This window comes from Anomaloglossus baeobatrachus, chromosome 5 (genome assembly GCF_048569485.1).
Source record: "Anomaloglossus baeobatrachus isolate aAnoBae1 chromosome 5, aAnoBae1.hap1, whole genome shotgun sequence".
NCBI lineage: Eukaryota > Metazoa > Chordata > Amphibia > Anura > Aromobatidae > Anomaloglossus > Anomaloglossus baeobatrachus.
This window is the reverse complement of record NC_134357.1, coordinates 265,311,307-265,333,512: the sequence shown is the minus strand read 5'-3', so window position 1 is coordinate 265,333,512 and position 22,206 is coordinate 265,311,307. Positions and strand designations below refer to the sequence as shown.

General features: G+C 42.5%; 1 protein-coding gene across 3 annotated transcripts in view; it reads right to left on the bottom strand.

Moving 5' to 3' along the window:
• LOC142311213 (uncharacterized) overlaps positions 1-22,206 on the bottom strand; it is a 76,522-nt gene that overhangs the window by 30,356 nt on the left and 23,960 nt on the right. For all 3 annotated transcript variants that reach the window (XM_075349418.1, XM_075349420.1, XM_075349419.1), the window contains 6 exons: positions 14,666-14,789; positions 7,008-7,156; positions 6,725-6,916; positions 1,848-1,971; positions 1,648-1,724; positions 788-887 (listed from right to left, as the gene is read on the bottom strand). In XM_075349418.1, the coding sequence (XP_075205533.1) occupies positions 788-887; positions 1,648-1,724; positions 1,848-1,971; positions 6,725-6,916; positions 7,008-7,156; positions 14,666-14,789 (766 nt within the window). The remainder of the gene's footprint in view (positions 1-787; positions 888-1,647; positions 1,725-1,847; positions 1,972-6,724; positions 6,917-7,007; positions 7,157-14,665; positions 14,790-22,206) is intronic.

The following is a 22,206-nucleotide window of genomic DNA, read 5'->3' as shown; positions in this document are numbered from 1 at the left end:
CGTAGCCCCGGTAAGTATGAAGCGCTTGCTCTTATCCCCCTTATCTCTTCTACCACGATTTTTAATCGTCGGATTCTAGTACCCATAGACTTAGTCTTTTAACCACTTATTTTTTTATTAATTTTCATGGAAACATCATGAATGCATTCAAAATACATCTTGAAAACATATTGCTTACCGTTTGTACAATAACACGTCAGTCAGTATGTATGATAACACGATAATTAAACAAAAAAAATTACTCGAGATTGATGCAATTAGCTTGGACATGTCAATTAAACAGGGATCGTATTCAATGGTGAGTTTATCCACACTTGCCAGTCTTTCCAAACCCCGTAAGACCCGCTGGTCCCGGTTATTTGCGAGTCCGCCCATCACTAATTATAGAAAATGTTTTGGGCCATGCATGATCCAGCCTGCATCATGAAAGCTCCATCAAATTTTTAGGAAAGTGGCATAAGCATGGCCAAAATTAAAAACTATGTGCTCCATAATTAGAAACTTTTTTTTAATGCCAGAAAGTAGTCTAAACGCTATAATAAATGCCCAGTACTATATGTGAGAGGGATTGTGTTAACAAGTAGTCCCTTACATTGGTTAAAACGCAATACATTTGCTGAATGTATCAACATAAGATTTTTGGGTACTTGTACATTGTACTTTTATTTTAGCTTGAAAAACCCTTTTAAAACACCCTGGTTCTCCCAAAAAATGAGGAGAAACTAATGATCTACATTTTGATTTATATGAAACCCTAGTTGTCCCATGCCTAGTGCATATTACTCACCAGTGCTGATATCTGTATGAATCTCCTCCTCCTTACATATCACGTATGTTTCTTCTTCACTTTCGATAATTTCAACTTTAATATCAATGAGATCTTCTGCCTGATTCAAAATGCAGACAAATTTATAGTTAGATACACTTGAACTACAATATAGTTTCAGAAGTCCTGCACAACATGTTGAGAAGGTTAAGGAACAAACGTAAATTATGTCAGTCCATGAAGTGGTGTAGAAAACTTGCTCTATCCACAAAATACAGTGACGTTCCAACACTGATCCCTATTTAATCAGTTTTCAAGGACTCAGACACCCTACAGATCAGATGTTAGTTGCTCACACTGCAGCTAAATGTACACCATGTAAAAGGTTGAAAAAGTAGAGCAGTACCGTACACAGTAAGAGGTCAATCTGGGTTACTTCAACTACTCTCCCATTGAAAATTACATGGAATACAGATTAGCAACCAGCAAGAACCATGACATCCAAGTTGGAAGCAACTAACACAAGGTCTTATAATCATCACACTTCCTAATATAGTCAAATCAGTTTACGACGCATGTAGCTCCTCCACCGGTTGTAAAGAAACCAAAGCTCCTCCACCAGTCGTAGAGAAACCGAAGCTCCTCCAACGGTCGTAAAGAAACCAAAGCTCCTCCACCGGTCGTAAAGAAACCGAAGCTCCTCCACCGGTCGTAAAGAAACCAAAGCTCCTCCACCAGTTGCAAAGAAACCGAAGCTCCTCCACCGGTCGTAAAGAAACCGAAGCTCCTCCACCGGTCGTAAAGAAACCGAAGCTCCTCCAACGGTCGTAAAGAAACCAAAGCTCCTCCAACTGTCATAAAGAAACCAAAGCTCAGCTTACCTGATGAATCTCAGCACAATTCTTGGAATAAATGGGACTCGAACATCTCTCTGGTGAATTTTTCGTACTGGATGCAGCTGTAGAAAATACAGTCAGTGAGTGAACATATTGTCAGTATATGATGAACACTACTAGTGTTTCCAAGTGACCAGGAAAGCTTTCCAATTCCTCTTTGGCAGTCAGTGGAAGTATTCTCATACCTGGTGATGTAAGTGGAAGTTGGTTCTCTGTCATGACATCTTTGTATTGATCCCTGTGTTCTTCTATATGCTCCCACTCCTCCATGGAGAAATAGACAGTGACATCTTGACACCTTAAAGAAACCTATCACACACAATGATAAAGTCATCATCGAGACTTCATAGGAGCAGACACCATACCCCCGTGTCAGTCATAGTACTCCCATAACGCCCTGCAAAAGTGGTTCCTAAAAGACAGAAGTATTGCACAATACGTTCAAAGAAAATTAAAAACTCAAAAAAGGTAGAGTTAAGGGGGCTTTACACGCTACGACATTGCTAATGCAAACTCGTTGGGGTCACGGAATTGGTGACGCACATCCGGCCGCATTAGCGATGCCATTGCGTGTGACACCTACGAGCGATTTTGCATCGTCGCAAAAACGTGCAAAATCGCTCATCGGTGACATGGGGGTCCATTCTCAAAAATCGTTACTGCAGCAGTAACGAAGTTGTTCCTCGTTCCTGCGGCAGCACACATCACTCCGTGTGACACCACAGGAACGAGGAACCTCTCCTTACCTGCCTCCCGGCCGCTATGTGGAAGGAAGGAGGTGGGCGGGATGTTACGTCCCTCTCATCTCCGCCCCTCCGCTTCTATTGGGCGGCGGTTCAGTGACGCAGCTGTGACGCTGAACGAACCGCCCCCTTAGAAAGGAAGCGGTTCGCCGGTCACAGCGACGTTGCCGGGCAGGTAAGTAGTGTGACGGGTCTGGGCAATGTTGTGCGGCACGGGCAGCGATTTGCCCGTGTCGCACAACAGATGGGGGCGGGTACCCACGCTAGCGATATCGGTACCGATATCGCAGCGTGTAAAGCGGCCTTTACTCTTATCACCTCCTTTTCCAATTATGTATATAAAAGAAATATAAAAACAAGACATATGCAGTATCACTAAAGCCCGCTTTACACACAATATATCTTACGATGTGTCAGCGGGGTCACGTCGTAAGTAATGCACATCCGGCATCATAAGGTACATTGTAGTGTGTAACATCTACGTGCGATTGCGAATGATTGGTAAAACGTTTATCGCACGCACGTCGTTCATTCCTCATGAATTGAACGTCAGGTTGTTCATCGTACCCGGGGTAGCACACATCGCAGTGTGTGACACCCCGGGAACGATGAACAAATCTTACCTGCGTCCTGCGGCTCCCGGCCAGCAATGCGGAAGGAAGGAGGTGGGCGGGATGTTTACGTCCCGCTCATCTCCGCCCCTCCGCTTCTATTGGTCGGCTGCTGCGTGACGTCGATGTGACGTCGAAGGTCCCTCCCACTCCAGGAAGTGGACGTTCGCCGTCCACATCGAGGTCGTATGGAAGGGTAAGTACGTGTGATGGGGGTTAATCGTTTGTGCGGCACATTCAACAAAATTGAACGTGCCACACATACGATGGGGGCGGTTACGATCGCATACGAGATCGTATGCAGAATCGTAACATGTAAAGCAGGCTTTAGAAGTCATAAAAATATCAATACTTATCTTGTGTAGTAAAAGACAGGAAACAAAATACAAAAAGCGAGAATCATGCCTCAAAAAAACTAACAAGAAAAAATAAATCAAAAGGGTGTATCTATCAGTATAAACTACAGCTGCCCTGCAAAAACATAAAAAAATGCCCTATTACAACTCAAAAATTGAAAAATGTTATGGTTCTCAGAATATGACACCAAGCAATTAATTTTTTTCATATTACAACAGAAAATGCCGCATAAATTTAGTATCACAAAAATATACTGACCAAGAGGAAAGAGAACAGGTCATTTTTTTGCGGGAAAAAAACAAACAAACAAAAAAAAAAATGTAAAACAAAACCTAGAAACATTGATTTTGTTTTTTTTCACATATACCCCACAAAGGATTGGAAAGGCAAGGAAAAACAAAGCTGTGCCCTCGAGGAATTAATCAAAATCCAGACGTCCATATTCCATGTATGTGTTCTATCTGTATTTTTCAGAGATACAGTACAGTCCCATTATTATCTATGGTCACATGTCTGCGTTTTTCATGGATCATTTGTCTGTGTAAAACTCACATAGCCAGGTCTGTTTTTTTCCAGCATCAAGGATGAAAAGTGCCAGGTCTATGGGTCCATGAAAAACACGTATAGCAAACGGACAGTATACGCCTTGCCATCCACGTGCTGCCTGTGTTTAACATTACAAATTATAGGAGAAGCTTTGTAATTTATTTACTTATTTATCCTTTTGTGAAAAATACTGATGACACTGGTATCATTTTTAAAGGTAGGGTCTCGCATTTTTTTATTTTTGTATTAATGATAGTGATTATGAAATCAAGTATTTTTAATACAAAATTAAATTCACTGTTTATTTCCTTTTTATTTAATCCTAGTTTTACTGAAGCACTGGGGGCTGCCATCTTGGATTTTCTGTGAGTAACGATAGTTACTCACCGCGTTTATGGCAGCCTTCTGTGCATAGAAGACCGTTGTTGGACTGCAACCCCTATACTTAACTCAGAAACAGCGTCTGCTGTCATCTGGACGCGTCCCCTGGGCTGTCCAGATCACAGCACAGGATGGGGGGGGACAGTGCCATCTTTATGGAGCTCACAGTGTATGCTGTGTGCTCCACTTTCCCCCACCGGGATGGATGGGATGAGTATCGATGCCGGTAGGCAGACGCGGGATACAGTGAGGCATTGGGATACAGTCAGTCAGGGGGACGTTGGGATACAGTCAGCGGGGCGTAGGATTACAGTCAGCGGGGCGTTGGGATACAGTCAGCGGAGCAGGTTACAGTGAAGCACTTTGCAGCTGGCCTTTGTGACACTTTTAGACATATCAGGATCACTTTGTGGCCACCAACAAAATGACTCCGCACTGTGATCCTAAACTATCTTCCCTTATCCTTTTGGAAACAACCAAAACAGGAGGGGGATGTGACATCACACACAGGAGAGCAGATGCCACCCACTTTTACTGCAGTTGTAATGTGAGCTACTTCTACAGTGGCTCTACAGCAGGATTTCAGCAGCTGCTGCCCCTAGTGTTTAAGAGTAGAAAATATAAAACTTTTTATTTTTTTTATATCTTTCTCAATTAAAAACAAATAATATTATTTAAACATAACATTAATACTTTATATTTTTTCAGTTATTGATTTTTTTTTTTTTTACGACACCTTCCCTTTAGCATACGTGGAAAGATAATTCTGAATGAGGTCTAAATTGGACCAATTTTGTATTTATTTTTTTACTTCATATGCATATACATGGTATTTATGTTATAAAGAATTCTATACAGGTGGTAAAAACTCTCATTGAATCTCATTCAATTATTAAATACACCAGAACAAACTATAAACAAACATATAAAAAATTAACTAGTTAAATAAAAAATGTATATATTGTAAACAATAACAATAGATAATATATAGTAAAATTAATAAAAAAAAAATCAATATCACTCAAAGAGAACCTGTCAGTTAAAAAAACACTACTAGCCTGCAGATATGGGGTAAATCTGCTAGTTAATATCGTTTTGAAGCTGCCCAGCTCTAATGCAGAGTGGCTGTCAGTCATTGCTCACTATGCACAGAGTGGTAACTGAAACCACGACACCACCATGACCGAAAGCCTGATGCTTTAACAAATATACAGCTGCACTCTGGGAAGATAAGGTATGCAAACATTGAATATAGGAATTTGGACATGCATTACTGCTAAGGAAACAAATGTAAAAATTGAGAAACTTAGTGCATATAAAAGGCCAGTTCTATTAAGCCCAGAAGCCAGCACATAGGCGTATCTCTTTTGTCCTACCTAAATGCCTCTACCAGGGCTGAAAAGCCTACAATTTTATAGGCAGGCAATAACCTGGCTGTTGGGCTCAAATAAAACTGACCTTTTTATGCTTTAAGTGTCTGAATTCTTACATTTATTTCCTTAGCAATAATGCATGTCAAAATTCCTATATTCAATGTTTGCATACCTTAGCATCTCAGTGTGCAGATGTATATTTGTTATATTATTTAAAGTGTATTTCATGTTGAGTTTGCAACTGTTCACATTTGTGTATCAGGAAGTGCCATTATTTATCACAGATTATAGGGCCATGCCTTCTGAGCACTTCTTCCCACCAGCTTAAGGAGATTTTTAAGTTTTCTATTAGCAGATTCCTGCCTGTCAATAAAATTTTGGGCTTTTGAGCTTGGGTAGAGTAATTTGGTAGAGACCCAGCAAAAGAGATACGCCTTGGCGCTGGCTGCTGGGCTAATATAAAACTGGCCTTATTTATGCACTAAGTGTCTCAATTTTTACATTTATTTCCTTAGCAGTATTCAATGTTTGCATACCTTAGCATTTCAGAGTGCAACCTAATATTTGTTAGAATATATCTCATGTTCACTTTGCACCTGATCACATTTGTCTGTTAGAAATTGCCATCAGTTTTCTCATTTTTAGAATGAAAGCCTGATGCTGCCGGGAGGAATAAAGTTAATTTCCTCTAGGCAGTGGGGCTCTCAGTGCGAGCACCGTGCAGCTTCAGAACGCTATGAACCTGTAGACTAAGCCCATATCTGCAGGTTAATAGCATTTTTTTCCCTGACAGGATAGGTAAAAAACTATTGTACTGTACTTTAACTCACGGTTTATGATGATCCCTTTTGTATTTTCCCCACCTTAACCTACTCTTACCATCACTAATCCTTTCCCCTCCCTCAAGTTTAAGTTTTATTATTATTATAATATGTAAAATAAACAATAAAAGTAACTTTTTTTTATACCCCCAATTTTTTTTTTCTAAATTGGCCCACTATAATTTCATGGTGTTATATCATAATTTGTCACATTTCTGGGCAGCGCTCACCTCTCCAGTCAGCAGCTCAATGATCTTGTTGGTGAGGTCCAGGATCATCTCCTCATGTTTCCTCTCGTATATCAGTGAGTGCGGTGCAGGCTTTGTGATGGGACCCTGCATCACGTTCCATCCTCCTGACACATGGGAATGGCTGCTGAGGGTTATACATTCAGAAGATGTCTTCTTCACTAACGTGCAATCCTATGTAATGTCAGAATAATGTTATTACATTCATTCAGTGTCCCTCACTTTTTCAGTGTCTCACTGAGATAAGAATGACAAAGCCTCTCACCTCTCCACTCAACAGGTAGATTATCTTCAAAGTGATGCTTAGTATCTGCTTTGTCATCTCCTTGTTTATCCACAGGGGGTCAATCAGGGAAAGGATCATTGACTCATATAGGAGATTGTAAGGAGAGTTTAATGCCAAGTATTCAGAATCTAAACAGAAAATAGGAGTAAAATAAGGCTAGGTTCGCACACTGCGTCTTTTTGACGCTGCGTTTTTGGCTGCTAAAAACGCACAAAAACGCACCTGCGTCGAAAAAACGCATAAAAAAACGCATGCGGTTTTGCCGCGATTTGGAGCGTTTTTGGCTGCGTTTTTCCAATGCATTGCATGGGGGGGAAAACACAGAAAAACGCAGGATAGAATTGACATGTCCATTTTTTTTTTTAACTCAAAAACGCAGGTAAAAAAAACAGATGTGTGCGGACAGCAAAAATGAAAACTCATAGACTTTGCTGGGGAAGCAAAGTCCTGCAGTTTTGAGGCCAAAAACACACCCGAAAAACGCTCAAAAACGCCGCGAAAAACGCACTGTGCACACATAGCCTAACAGTAAAGAACACTGGAATCTCCAGAGGCAGGGACATGCAACATTGCCAAGTCTTAAAGGCAATCTGGCAGCAGGTTTTGGGTAACCAGTGCAATGACTGGCACTGGGTAGAAGCATTGATGTAGCGCATGGAGAGGAATATACTAGTTGCTGCATGTATTGGAGAGGGGAGAGTTTAGTAAGGCAAGATAGATTAGTAGAGAGTTTAAGTAGTCCAGATAAAAATGAATAAAGAGTAACCGTAAGAGTTTTTACAGAGTATCTGAGAGCGGCATGATGTACAGGTAGATAGCCTGCTTCCAGCAATTTGTCATAAAAGTAAAGAATCCGGTACTCTTTGAAGATACAAGTAGTTTAAGTTTTAAATAGAAATTGCAATGCATAAACAAAATAAAAATTAATGATGTTTCGTTCAGCAAGTCCTTCTTCAGATAATTGCAGATAGCGCTCTTCCACACAGGATCCTAGGTGATAAAGGGATAAATGCCCAGGTAAAGTGCACACTCACCTGCACATTTATCCCTCTATTATATCGCAAAGTTTCACATTCACAGATCCTATTTCTAATCCATCTGAATAGGCGCAGCTCTTGAGAAGTCTTGCAGATGAGAGTGGGAGGTGCGGGTTATAGAAGATGTCAATCTTAAGTCATTAAGTCACAAGTAAGGTGATAGATGAGGGAGGAGATGTAGGACTGAGCAGAACTGTAATGTGCCTTGTGGGTGAGAGTGCTAATTTTATATTGTACTCTATGGCAGATGGGTAACCAGTGCAATGACTGGCACGGAGTAGAAGCATTGATGTAGCGCATGGAGAGGAATATGACACTGGTTGCTGCATGTATTGGAGAGGGGAGAGTTTAGTAAGGCAAGATAGATTAGCAGAGAGTTGAAGTAGTCCAGATAAAAATGAATAAAGAGTAACCCTAAGAGTTTTTCCAGAGTCAAAGAAGGTAAGAAAAGGTTGAATTCTAGAGAGGTTTTGGAGGTGTAGGTTACATGAGTAGTGATGGACTGTAAAGTTTAGTGTACGTACCGGACATCTAATGTCCAGAACACTGATGTCACGAGGTCCTTCTCCGATATCACAAAATCAACAGAGCAGGAGATGGGTGAACAATCCAAAGAACCTTTATTCCATGCAATACAGAAGGTCCATAAAATACTCCACCACACAGAGAGTAAAGTAGCCCAGTAATGGGATAAATGTCCAAGTAGCCTGGACTGCGGACCGTAGCCCAGCTTCACTCACAGAGGATAAATCTTCCTCTTCGTCTCTTGTCCTCCTTAGCCAGACTGAATAAACCCCCAGGTAAGCAGAGAGGCTGTATGGATTCCAGGCCCCCCAACCCCAGACCTAGGGACAGAAGCACTGCAGGGGTTGATTAACCTGCAGACAGGACAATGTACACAAAAGGCAACACTCCCAACATCTGAACATACACAACCGACCATATCCCACCATCACAACTGACTTCTTAGGGAGGTCCGTGATACTACTTGGGTTCAGCAGCCCAGAAAAAGGGCTAGGGGGCTGAAAAAGGAAGCAAAATGGGAATTATAGCAGGACAATTATACTTACCAAGTTTTGGCACAGCTGTCACACTGCTCCTGGATATGCTCATTAAATTTTATGAATGTTCACTGCTTCCCCCTCCCACCCTATGTGACAGTGTCAGTGATTGGTTGCAGCCAAACTGCGCCCCCACACTCTGTACCGGCGTTTGTGATTGGTTGCCCTCACACTAGCTGTCCAAGTCCCCGAAGTGGAGTGTAAAAATAAATAAATAATTGGGAAAAAAAATTACGTGTTGTCCCCGTATTTTGATACCCAGGCAGATACACAGCCTCCAGCTGTCTGCTTTATCAAAATATGAACAACAACACGCGGATTTTTTAAATTTATTTAAATAATTAATATTAAAAAAAAGGTGTGGGGTCCCTCCAATTTTGATACCAAGCCAAGATAAAGCAGACAGCTGGGGGCTGGTATTCTCAGGTTGGGCAGGCCCATGGTAAATGGTCTTCCCCAGCCTAAAAATAGCAACCCATAGCTGCTTCAGAAGTGGCGCAATCCTGGTATTTAACTGGCTCATCGTTATTGCCCTGGAGCAATGGCAATCGAGGTAATATAAGCGGTTAATGACACGTGTGATTTGTAAAAAAAATCATAGCTGCCACAATGCCCTGGATTAGTAATTGGAGAGCGATCTATAAGACCCCCCACATTAGTAATCATGTAAGTAAAAAGAAATAAAAAACAAAATAGAGATAAATCCTGTATTTAAAAGCAAAAAAAGGGAAAAAAAAACCCCACCTTTTTTCTCTAATTTATTAACCCCAAAATACCCCTAGAGGTCTGACGTAATCTACACTACTACAATGCTGGCTTTGTTACATCCGGAGGTCGCAGTGCGTGGTGACATTAGAACACGTGACCTATCACTGCAGCCTGTGGGACACACTGACCGAGCCGTAACTGTGGGAGCGGTGACGTTGTTGAGTTTACCTGAGGTCACAGCTGACTGTTCCTACGGTACCACAGCTGTGATATAAGGTGAACTCACCTAAGGTGAGCTCATTGAACTAATCCAGCATTGAGTTCAATGGTCCTGAATTACTGGATTATTTATTTTAATGGTGCTGGATTACCTAATTAACCGGCATACGCACGTATTCCGGTAATGCATGATTGAATTCAAAAAGTCCACCTACGGTGAGTTCACCTGAGGTCACAGCTGTTGCTTCCCACTGTATCCCAGCTGTGACCTCAGGTGAACTCAATGCCAAGATTAATTAGGCTATGTGCACATGTTGAGTATTTGGTTGCAGAAATTTCAGCACCACATCTGCATTTCTTGCCAGAAAAAAAGCACGAAACTTGATGCGTTTGAGACTTTTTAAGTCCAGCTGGACCTGGTAAATCTGAACATCTGCGGGTTCGCCCATCTCTGGACACGAACGAGCAAGTGATCAGATGTAGTCAGTGATGGATATGTCTGAGTCAAATATAACCCCAAGGCAGCGGGATTACTGATGGAAAGTATGTCTGCGACACAAACACTCCATGCTACACACACACATAAGTATACATACACACACAACAGACAAGCATGTATGCACCGAACAGACACACACATATAGTGCATTGCAAAAGTATTTGGCCCCCTTGAATTTTACAACGTTTTCCCACATTTCAGGCTTCAAACATAAAGATAAAAAATTTAAATTTTATGGTGAAGAATTGAGGATCTCTGAATGATCCAATGTTGTCCTAAATGACTGATGATGATAAATATAAGCCACCTGTGTGTAATCAAGTCTCTGTATAAATGCACCTGCTCTGTGATAGTCTCAGTGTTCTGTTTAAAGCACAGAGAGCATCATGAAGACCAAGGAACACAACAGGCAGGTGCGTGATACTGTTGTGGAAACGTTTAAAGCTTGATTTGGTTGCAAAAAGATTTCCAAAACTTTAAGCATCCCAAGAAGCACTGTGCAAGCGATCATATTGAAATGGAAGGAGTATCATATCACTGCAAGTCTACCAAGATCCTGCCGTCCCTCCAAATTTTCATGTCAAACAAGGAGAAGACTGATCAGAGATGCAGCCAAGAGGCCCATGATTACTCTGGATGAACTGCAGAAATCTACAGCTGAGGAGGGAGAGTCTGTCCATAGGACAACAATCAGTCGTACACTGCACAAATCTGGCCTTTATGGAAGAGTGGCAAAAAGAAAGCCATTTCTCAAAGATATCCATAAAAAGTGTTGTTTAAGGTTTGCCACAAGCCACCTGGGAGACACACCAAACATGTGGAAGAAGACGCTCTGGTCAGATGAAACTAAAATCTTATTTTTCATAGTCTGTGAGTCCTTCATGTGTTTTTTTGCAAACTCTCTGTGGGCTTTCATTATGTCTTGCACTGAGGAGAGGCTTCAGTTGGGCCACTCTGCCATAAAGGCCCGACTGATGGAGGTCTGCAGTGATAGCTGACTTTGTAGAACTTTCTCCCATCTCCCTACTGCATCTCTGGAGCTCAGCCACAGTGATCTTGGGGTTCTTCTTTACCTCTCTCACCAAGGCTCTTCTCTCATGATTGCTCAATTTGGCTGGACGGCCAGGTCTAGGAAGAGATCTAGTTGTCCCAAACTTCTTCCATTTAAGGATTATGGAGGCCACTGTGCTCTTAGGAACCTTGAATACTGCAGAAATTCTTTTGTAACCTTGGCCAGATCTGTGCCTTGCCACAATTCTGTCTCTGCGCTCCTTGGACAGTTCCTTTGACTTCATGATTCTCACTTGGTCTGACATGCGCTGTGAGCTGTGAGGTCTTATATAGACAGGTGTGTGCCTTTCCAAATCAAGTCCTATCGGTTTAGTTAAACACAGCAGGACTCCAATGAAGGAGTAGAACCATCTCAAGCAGGATCACACGGAAATAACAGCATGTGACTTAAATATCAATGTCTGAGCAAAGGGTCTGAATACTTATGACCATGTGACATTTTAGTTTTCTTGTTTAATAAATTTGCAAACATTTCTACATTTTTGTTTTTTTCTATCAAGATGGGGTGCAGAGTGTACATTAATGAGAAAAAAATGAACTTTTTTGAATTTACAAAATGGCTGCAATGAGACAGAGTGAAAAATTTAAAGGGGTCAGAATACTTTTCGTACCCATTCAAAAAATAAATTACTCAGCTCACTCTTGTAGAAATTCATTAAGCAGGTGCAGTCATCAGGGAAGGAGCAAGGAAGATGCTGAAGCAAGCATGTGAACCAAACGGAAAAATATTCCAGCATGTCTTCCATGTAATTAAAATATTTTTCTTTATTTAATTCTCTTTAAAATCCATAGCAAGAAAAATCAAAATGGGATAGCTACTCCCATGAGCATGTTAACAAGTCTTTGCGCGTTTCATGCATGTACTGGGCTTATTCATAAGTCATTAGAAGACGTGCTGGAATATTTTTCCGTACCCACTGTATTAGGACAGGTAAGCAGGCCACTTCCATCATTCCAAATGTTACACTGCTCCTGTAGACCCTGCAGAGAAACATGTCAAGATTGCCCAATTTCTCTTCTCTTTGATAAAAATTGTACTTAGTAAAGCAAACAACACCATGCAGGGGTCTGAATTTACACAATACACCCACGCTAATTTGAAAATAAGGGAACATACTGATACCAGCTTTGTAACTCCCCAAGTAATTCTCTGCTCATACCAGGCTAGTGGTCATATCAATTCCGTAGACCACGCTACATCCTTCTAAACTACCCTTCTTCCACAACGGACAACCATGGACAATCTTCCATGTCTGGTACTGGAATGGGCTTTCCGCCTTACCAGACTTTGACGTCTCTGACCTTTTAAATTTCATGGAATATTCACTAAAAGCCTCATCTTCAGTACAGGATATTTGATCTTCCACTTTTTCTAAATCCTACAATTCACATTCTAGGAGATGTAAATTACAAATGGTGTCCACAGACGCCTGCTTCCACTGTAGAACACTACAAGCGGACATCACTGTGGTCCTGTGGAACTATGCATTCATTTTGGTTAGATCTCCGAGACCTCACCCAAATATACTTCACCAAATTTGTATCCCTTAATATTTTTGGGGGCCTTTTCAGCCTAGTAAATCCTAAGGAATCCCATGATTAGAGAGGTAGAAATCTCATACACATGGTTTTCACTCCAGTTCAAAAGTAAATCCTACAGATATACCCAGTTTCCTCGAAAATAAGACACTGTCTTATATTTTTTTTGCCCTGAAAAAAGCACAAGGTCTTATTTTTAGGGGATGTCTTATTCTCGAAGAGACATGGTTGGGGGTAAGCTTACCCCCCCCACAAATACCAGCCCCGCGCGTCTGTGTGGCTGCCAGACCTCCCTGTGATCTCCCAGCAGGTGTGTTGCACGCCGTCCTCCCCTACATCTGGCATAGATCAGATCGCTCTCACACAAACACTCATACTCATATAGACACATGCACATCAGATTCCACATCATTCCTCCCTGTGATCTCCCAGCAGGAATGCTGCACGCTGTCCTTTCCTGCATCTGGCCGACACTCACATACATCAGATCACTCACACACACTCACACACAGACACATCAGATTCCACATCAGTCCTCCCTGTGATCTCCCAGCAGCTGTGCTCCCCTGTGTCTGGCCGACACTCACACATCAGAAGACACAGTCACACATCAGAACACACACTCACACATCAGAACACACATGAAATCGCACATACCGGGACAATCGCATGCACACACTGTCACCTCATCCAGTGATACCACGTGCTTCCATCTATGTAATCATCCTGCAGGTGCTGGAAGCTCAACGCACAGTGCACAACGTCGCAGGTCCTTACGCCGCCAAAAAGCAAGTGATATCGCTGGATGTGGTGAGTGTGTGTATGCGATCTGTAGTGTTATTGGGTGTGTTTGTTCTCATGTGTGTGTGTATGTGATCTGGTGTGTGTGTGTGTGTGTGTGTGTGTGTGTGTGTGTGTGTTCCGTCGCAGGACCTTGATGCGCTCCCCTGCTCCCGGTCGGCGTCTGGTGAGTATGACTGCAGGGTCTTCTATCATATTCTTTCTTCTGTCCTTTGGGGTGCCCGCTGTTAATAATGAAGTGTCCTGCAGTATCTTTAACTTTCTTAACGCTGCATGGACACTTCATTATTGACTGCAACTAGGTCTTATTTTCATGAAATGTCTTATATTTAAGCCTCCCTGAAAACTCCTGCTAGGTCATATTTTCGGGGGAGGTCTTATTTTCGGGGAAACACGGTAGATAGCCTCTCATGCAAATTATTTATGGAAAAACTCCTTTGTGTACAGAATACCCTCAATGGAAGTGAACCATCCAAAAAGACAGGACATATTTTTTCCTTTGTTCTTTAACCCATACATTAAGTGGTAGATTAGGAACAGTCATTGGGATCAAGCCAAGTACTCTCACAGATCAGCTATATGAAAGCTCCTAAAAAAAAGCTGAGAATTAAAAGAAATCATCAAGAGATTTGTGTATGTAGATACATTTGTATATAGACTTTTGCTTATAGTGCATTCCAAGTTGAGTGTCACATGTCTTACCTGGTACAGAGGAAAGTGTATGGTTCTCCATCATGATGTCCTTATAGATATTCTTGCTTCGTTCTATGTATTCCCACTCTTCCATAGAAAAATGGACAGTGACATCCTGACACCCTATAGAAACCTGAAACCCAATTATATGGTCATCAGTAGGACACAATGGGCCACATTTAATAGTAAACATTTCAGAGGTTTGAGGTTTAACATCTAAAATTGTGCCAAATTTGTGAAATATGTTTCTCAATGCAAAAAAAAAAAAAAGAAACAAACATGTTGGTGTCATGTAAATACACTTCATACTTTTTATCAAAGGCAAACAAAGGCACAGATTTGCAACCCAAATGTATGTCTGCTCATAAAGAGTCAAAAAATTGCAAGAGACTGTGGTCACTATTGTCTCCTTGTCGTATAGTTCTATGGCTGTATCCTCTTGGCAAGTTCAGATAATTGCGTTTGAAACAATCTTTGTTGGGAGCATATGCTTTTAAGCCTCTGAAACTGCCCAATTGGTATACCTCGAATGGTGGGGGGGGGGGATGAAAAGAGTATGCACAAACAAGAGAGTTGGTGGGAGTGGACTTCTTTTATACAGTATATTGGTAGAAAGCTCCCCATTCGGTAAGGTAAAGTATTTGTTGGCAGATCCAAAAAGTCAAGGTATCAGCCATATTTAAACGCAAGACTAAAGTTCCGCATATTGTCCTTAAGTTTCTTCATCATTTGCTCCAATTCCGAAAATGAGCTTTCTCAGATAACGAACACATCATTAATATATCTCATCCAGTGGTGAATTTTGTCTGTATGGGGAATCATTTCATTTTGAAAAATGTCCCTCTCCCATGAACCCAAAAAGAGATTAGCATAGGGGTGGGCACAGAATACCCCCATTACTATACGTTTTTATGTGAGGTTTTGTGGATGCACTATGTGTCTATGACATGGTCTCTCTTCACTGGTTGACCCTCATCTTTAAGGTGGCACCTGCCCTCCACCCCGACACGTCCTTCAGAAGAAGCAGGGTGAAACGTGTGCCAGGGTGGAGGGACACATTGCCAGACACCATGCCATATAATTGTACGTTATCTGGGTAAGCTATTTCTCTTCGAAATGATTCATGATTGTATTGTTTTTGTCTACTCTTATGAGCAAATACCTAGCAAAATATTCATTTAGTGGGGGAGTATATTCCTTGCCGCTGTCGATGCGATAGACACTCTACTCCCATCCATTTGCATTACGATTATCTATATATTGGTGCAATCTGGTTACTTATGTGTGAACATTTGAGGTATCTTTTTAACTGTTTTTATAACCATTATAGCAAATAAAGATATATCAATTTTATGTACATATTCCTTTGAGTTCACTTCATTTTAGTATTGGATTCAGTCCTGTACTTATTAAGGACACCTTTTTGGTATACTATTAGTTTCATTGGTGCAATATATAGAACATTAACTTCTAGGTAGCTATATCCAATAGGTGACGCTAGAGTTTTAGGCTATGTGCGCACGTTGCGTAATTAGATGCAGTTACGCTGCGCTTTGTAGCGCAGCGTAACTGCATGCGTCCTGCGTCCCCTGCATAATCTATGAAGATTATGCAGGAGCCGTGCGCACGTGGCGTCTTAGAGCGCAGCGCTTCGGCTGCAGCCCGAAGCGCGCGTTCTAAGAAGTGACATGTCACTTCTTCCGTGCGCTTTGCCTGCACCCCCCGCTCTGTCTATGGCAGGAGCTGCAGGCAGAGCGCATGGAATCGGCTTGTTTTTTTTTTCACTACGGACATTTTCTGCAGCAATTTGAAGCGCACGTGTGCTGTTCAGATCGCTGCAGAAATTTCTGCAGTGACTGTACGCAACGTGCGCACATAGCCTTAGACCTCTTTCTCTCCGAAGAAGATATTTGCCTATTTAATTTACCAGGCGAGCATTATATAACCTATAAGTCTCCTTACACTTTCTACAAGGAGAAACATTCCCCCTTCTCCTGCTTTGCACTGAAGGGCAAACACACCAAAATATGTCTGCACATGGAGTGTCCATTAGGTTTCCTATTCTAAAGGCCCCGTCACACTAAGCAACATCGCTAGCAACATCGCTGCTAACGAACAACTTTTGTGACGTTGCTAGCGATGTTGCTGTGTGTGACATCCAGCAACAACCTGGCCCCTGCTGTGAGGTCGTTGGTTGTTGCTGAATGTCCTGGGCCATTTTTTAGTTGTTGCTGTCCCGCTGTGAAGCACAGATCGCTGTGTGTGACAGCGAGACAGCAACAACTAAATGTGCAGGCAGCAGGAGCCGGCTTCTGCAGGGGCTGGTAACCAATGTAAACATCGGGTAACCAAGAAGCCCTGTCCTTGGTTACCCGATATTTACCTTCGATACCAGCCTCTCTCACTGCCTGTGCTGCCGGCTCCTGCTCTGTGGACATGTAGCTAGCTGCAGGACACATCGGGTTAATTAACCTGATGTGTGCTGTAAGTAGGAGAGCAGGGAGCCAGCACTAAGCATTGTGCACTGCTCCCTGCTCTGTGCACATTTAGCTGCAGCACACATCAGGTAATTAACCCGTTGTGTGCTGTAAGTAGGAGAGCAGGGAGCCAGCGCTCAGTGTGCGCTGCTCCCTGCTCTCTGCACGTGTGGCTGGACACTGGTTGCTGGTGAGCTCACCAGCAACTCGTGTAGCCACGCTCCAGCGATCCCTGCCAGGTCAGGTTGCTGGTGGGATCGCTGGAGCGTCGCAGTGTGACAGCTCACCAGCAACCTCCTAGCAACTTACCAGCGATCCCTATCGTTGTTGGGATCGCTGGTAAGTTGCTTAGTGTGACGGTACCTTAAGTCATGTTGCAAGGCTTGTAAAAGGTTTCTATTGACTTTTAAGATTACTACAATAAATAGGTGGCGCTATAGGTCAAATCTTCCTCTCTGAAAAGTAGTGCTGGACAGTCCAGCTCTTTTTGGTGATCTGAATTACTTGGCTACCATCATCAAAAAGAGCCTGCTCTTTTAGATCTCAAACAAAAGAACTATTCTATATGTGTTCACCCATGGTGAACACATATTTAACCCCTTCACCCCCGGGCGATTTTCCGTTTTGTTTTTTTGCTCACCTTCTTCCGAGAGCCATAACTTTTTTATTTTTCCCTCAATCTTGCCATATGAGGGCTTGTTTTTTGCGGGACGAGCTGTACGTTTACATAAAACCATAAGTTTTACCATATAATGTACTGGAAAATATCAAAAAAATTTCAAGTGCGGAAAAAACGCAAAAAAAAAGTGTGATCGCACAATAGTTTTTGGGATATTTTATTCACCATGTTCAATACATGATAAAACTGATGTGTCATTGTGATGCCTGAGGTCGGTATGCGTTTGTAGACACCACACATATATAGGGATACTTTTATCTAAGGGGTTAAAAAAATTCACAAGATTGTCCAAATAAAGTGGCGCACTTTTTGCAAAATTTTTCGAAACCTGTAGCGTTCTCATTTTTTGGGATCTATGGCTTAGTTATGGCTTATTTGTTGCGTCTTGAGCTGACGTTTTTAATGCTACCATTTTTGTGCAGATGCTACGTTTTAATTGCCTGGTATTGCATTTTGCGCAAAATTTGCGGCGACAAAAAAAATAATTTTGGCGTTTGGAATTTTTTTGCCGCAACGCCGTTTACTGATCATTTACTGATCAATAAAAGCAAGGAAAAAGCATCCCAGCAAAGTCTATGAAAATCGGGACTTGCTGTGCCCACGTTGCTTCTTTTTCAGTAGCTTTTTTTCTTGCTAAAAAAAGAAGCAACATGTCAATTGTTTTAGCGTTTTTCCTGCTTTTTTCCCCAATTGACTTCAATGGAGTTGGGGAAAAAAGCAAGAAAAAACGCATGTGTAATGCCCACGTTGCTTTATATTATATGCGTTTGGGCGTTTTTAGGGAGAAAAGAAAGCTATGGCTATGTAGATTCCTTCATAGAAGAATGCCACATAGCCAGCATCAGCAGCTATTTCCTTATCTCCCATTGTTTACAGCAACACCTCTGCAGGGACCCCCGCTGACGTCACAAGGTAAGGCTAGGTTCGCACACTGCGTCTTTTTGACGCTGCGTTTTTGTGCGTTTTTGGCCGCTAAAAACGCACAAAAACGCACCTGCGTCGAAAAAACGCATAAAAAACGCATGCGTTTTTGCCGCGATTTGGTGCGTTTTTTGCCTGCGTTTTGCTGCGTTTTTGATCTCTGCGTTTTGCTGCGTTTTTTAAATGCATTGCATGGGCGGAAAACGCAGAAAAACGCAGGAAAGAACTGACATGTCCATTTTTTTTTTTAACTCAAAAACGCAGGTAAAAAAAACAGATGTGTGCGGACAGCAAAAATGAAAACTCATAGACTTTGCTGGGGAAGCAAAGTCCTGCAGTTTTGAGGCCAAAAACGCACCCGAAAAACGCGCAAAAACGCCGCGAAAAACGCACTGTGCGCACATAGCCTAAAGAGTTCATCCCAGCGGGGGATCTCCAGGAAATCCCACAGTAATCCTCCTGTATGAATTGTATTCACCTCCTGACATCCCCGAACTTATACAGCGAGGTGTCGCGGTAAACAATGCAGGGACCGCCGCTGATGTCACAAGGTAAAGAGTCATCCCAGCGGGGATCTCCAGGAATGCGGGGGGCATTGCTCGGTAATCCCCCTGCATGAACTGTATTCACCTTGTGACATCCCCGAAGCCATGTGTCGCAGTAAACAATGCAGGGACCCCCGCTGACGTCACAAGGTGAATAGTTCATCCCAGCGGGGGATCTCCAGGAAAGCCCCCGGTAATTCTCTAGCATGAATTGTATTCACCTCCTGACATCCCCGGACTTCCCTGCAAAGAGATGTCACGGTAAAACACCGCAAGAATGCTGAATGCCTGGTGTACAGCCTATGCCACATAAATGCAGGGAACCCCCGCTGACGTCAAGGTGAACCCCGAAAAACCTCGGTGATCCTCCTGCATGAGCTGTGTTCACCTTGTGCCGTGCACCAGGCATTCAGTATTCTTGCAGTGTTTTACCGACACCACTCTACAGGGAGGTCCGGGCATGTCACAAGGTGAATACAGTTCATGTAGGAGGAACACCGGGGTTTCCTGGAGATCTGCCGCTGGGATGAACTCTGCACCTTACTCACCTCTCTGCAGACTCCCGCGTCACGTCCGATGGGCTCCAGGACCCGCCGGTAAGCAGCTGATTGTTTACGCCCAGCGGTGAAAAGGATGCCGGCTTTTTCACAAGCAGATGATGAATCAGCTGATCTTCCCTGGACGTAAACGATCGGGTGATGCTATCAGGTGATAGCATCAGCTGCTTACCAGCGGGTCCTGGAGCCCATGGGACTTTTAGACAATCAGCTGATGTGTAATCTGTTTCAGGTCCTTGAACCTGTGTCAGGTTCAAAGACCTGAATCCAATATCATCTGATCAGAAGGCAAACCGATCAGATGATGTGTCATCATCTGATCAGTTTGCCTTTCAATCAGATGATATTGGATCCGGATTGGACATCACGGGACCCTCGACCCAGGACTACGGCGGAGGGGGGTTCTTTAGTTCAATAAAGATGGAGTCACTAATTGTGTTGTGTTTTATTTCTAATAAAAAATATTTTTCTCTGTGTTGTGTTTTTTTATCTTTACTAGAAATTCATAGTGGCTATGTCTAATATTGGCGTGACACCATGAATTTCAGGCTTAGGGCCAGCTGATAATACAAAGCTGGCCCTAACCCCATTATTACCCAGTGAGCCACCCGATACCAGGGCCGCTGGAAGAGTTGGATACAGCACCAGAAGATGGCGCTTCCTATGAATGCGCCATTTTCTGGGGCAGCTGCGGACTGCAATTCGCAGTGGGGGGGGGCCCAGAAAGCTTGGGCCACCCTGTACTGCGGATTCCAGTCCCCAGCTGCCTAGTTGTACCTGGCTGGACACATAAATTGGGCGAAGCCCATGTTGTTTTTTTTTATTATTATTTTATGAAATTCATGAAATAATTAAAAAAAGGGCTTCCCTATATTTTTGGTTCCCAGCTGGGTACAAATAGGCAGCTGGGGGTTGGAGGCCACCCGTACCTGCCTGCTGTACCTGGCTGGCATACAAAAATATGGCGAAGCCCATGTCGATTTTTTTTTTAATTCATTAAAAAAAGAACAAAAAAAACAAACACATAACCCAAAAGGGTTAGGGGTAAAAAAAAAATGCTTAGGCTCTCGCTGCATTTTCTATTGCTAGGGTAACTTAAACAGCTACTGGCTGCTAACCCCTCCTGCTTGATGTTACCTTCACTGGCAATGAAAAATCCAGTTAAGCCCTTTTTTCTTGAGTTTTTTTGCCAAAAAATTAAAAAAAAAATTCCATGGGCTTAGCCCAATTTTTGTGTCCAGCCAGGTACAACCAGACAGCTGGGGACTGGAAACCGCAATGCTGAGTGGCCCAAGCTTTCTGGGCCACCCGCTGTGTATTGCAGTCCGCAGCTGCCCCAGAAAATGGTGCTTTCATAGAAGCGCCATCTTTTGGCGCTGTATCCAACTCTTCCAGTGGACATGGTGCCAAGTGGCACGCTGGGTAATAAGGGGTTAATACCAGCTTTGTTTTACCAGCTGGTATTAAGCCCGAGATTCTTAATGTGAAGCCAAGTTTGACTTGGATATTAAGAATCTCCAATAAAGGGTTAAAAAAAAACACCACACAAAAAATACTTTATTAAAAATAAATACACAGACACACTTAGGGACTCCATCTTTATTACTCCCTCTCACCCCTCCTCAATCCTGGTCTTCTGTCACCGATCTAGCTCTGCTATATCAGAAAGCACGGGGGAGGAAGAACGCTTCAAATCCCCGTGCTGTCTAATCACTCAATGAGTTAGCAGAGACTGCAGGTTGGTAAGCGGTGACATCACCGCTACCACCGTTGCCATAGTAACCTAATGAGCAGGTTGCTATAGCAACGGTGATCTCTGAGCACCTGATTCCCGGCACCGCTATTCACCTGCATGAGACGGTAAATAGCAGTGCTGGTAAACGATCTAATAGATCATCATTTTCCTGTCACTTTTATTCCAAAATGGAGATTGAAAAAAATGGGCTGAACAAGGAAATGATATCAGAACACCTTTTTTTCACATCCAACTTTAATAAGCTGAAACAAGCATTCAATAGTAACAAAAAAGCATGAAAAGAAGCATGAAAAAAAGCAGAAAAAAAAGCATGAAAGCATGAAAAAAAGCAGGAAAAAAAGCATGAAAAGAAGCATGAAAAGAAGCATAAAAAAAGCAAGAAAAAAAGCAAGAAAAAAAGCATGAGAAGAAGCAAGAAAAAAAGCATGAAAGCATGAAAAGAAGCATGAAAAAAAGCATGAAAGCATGAAAAGAAGCACAGAAAAAAGCTGCTTTTTTGTGCTGAAAAAAAAGCACCGTGGGCACATAGCCTTAGGCTATGTGCCCACAGTGCTTTTTTTTCAGCACAAAAAAAGCTGCTTTTTTCTGTGCTTCTTTTCATGCTTTCATGCTTTT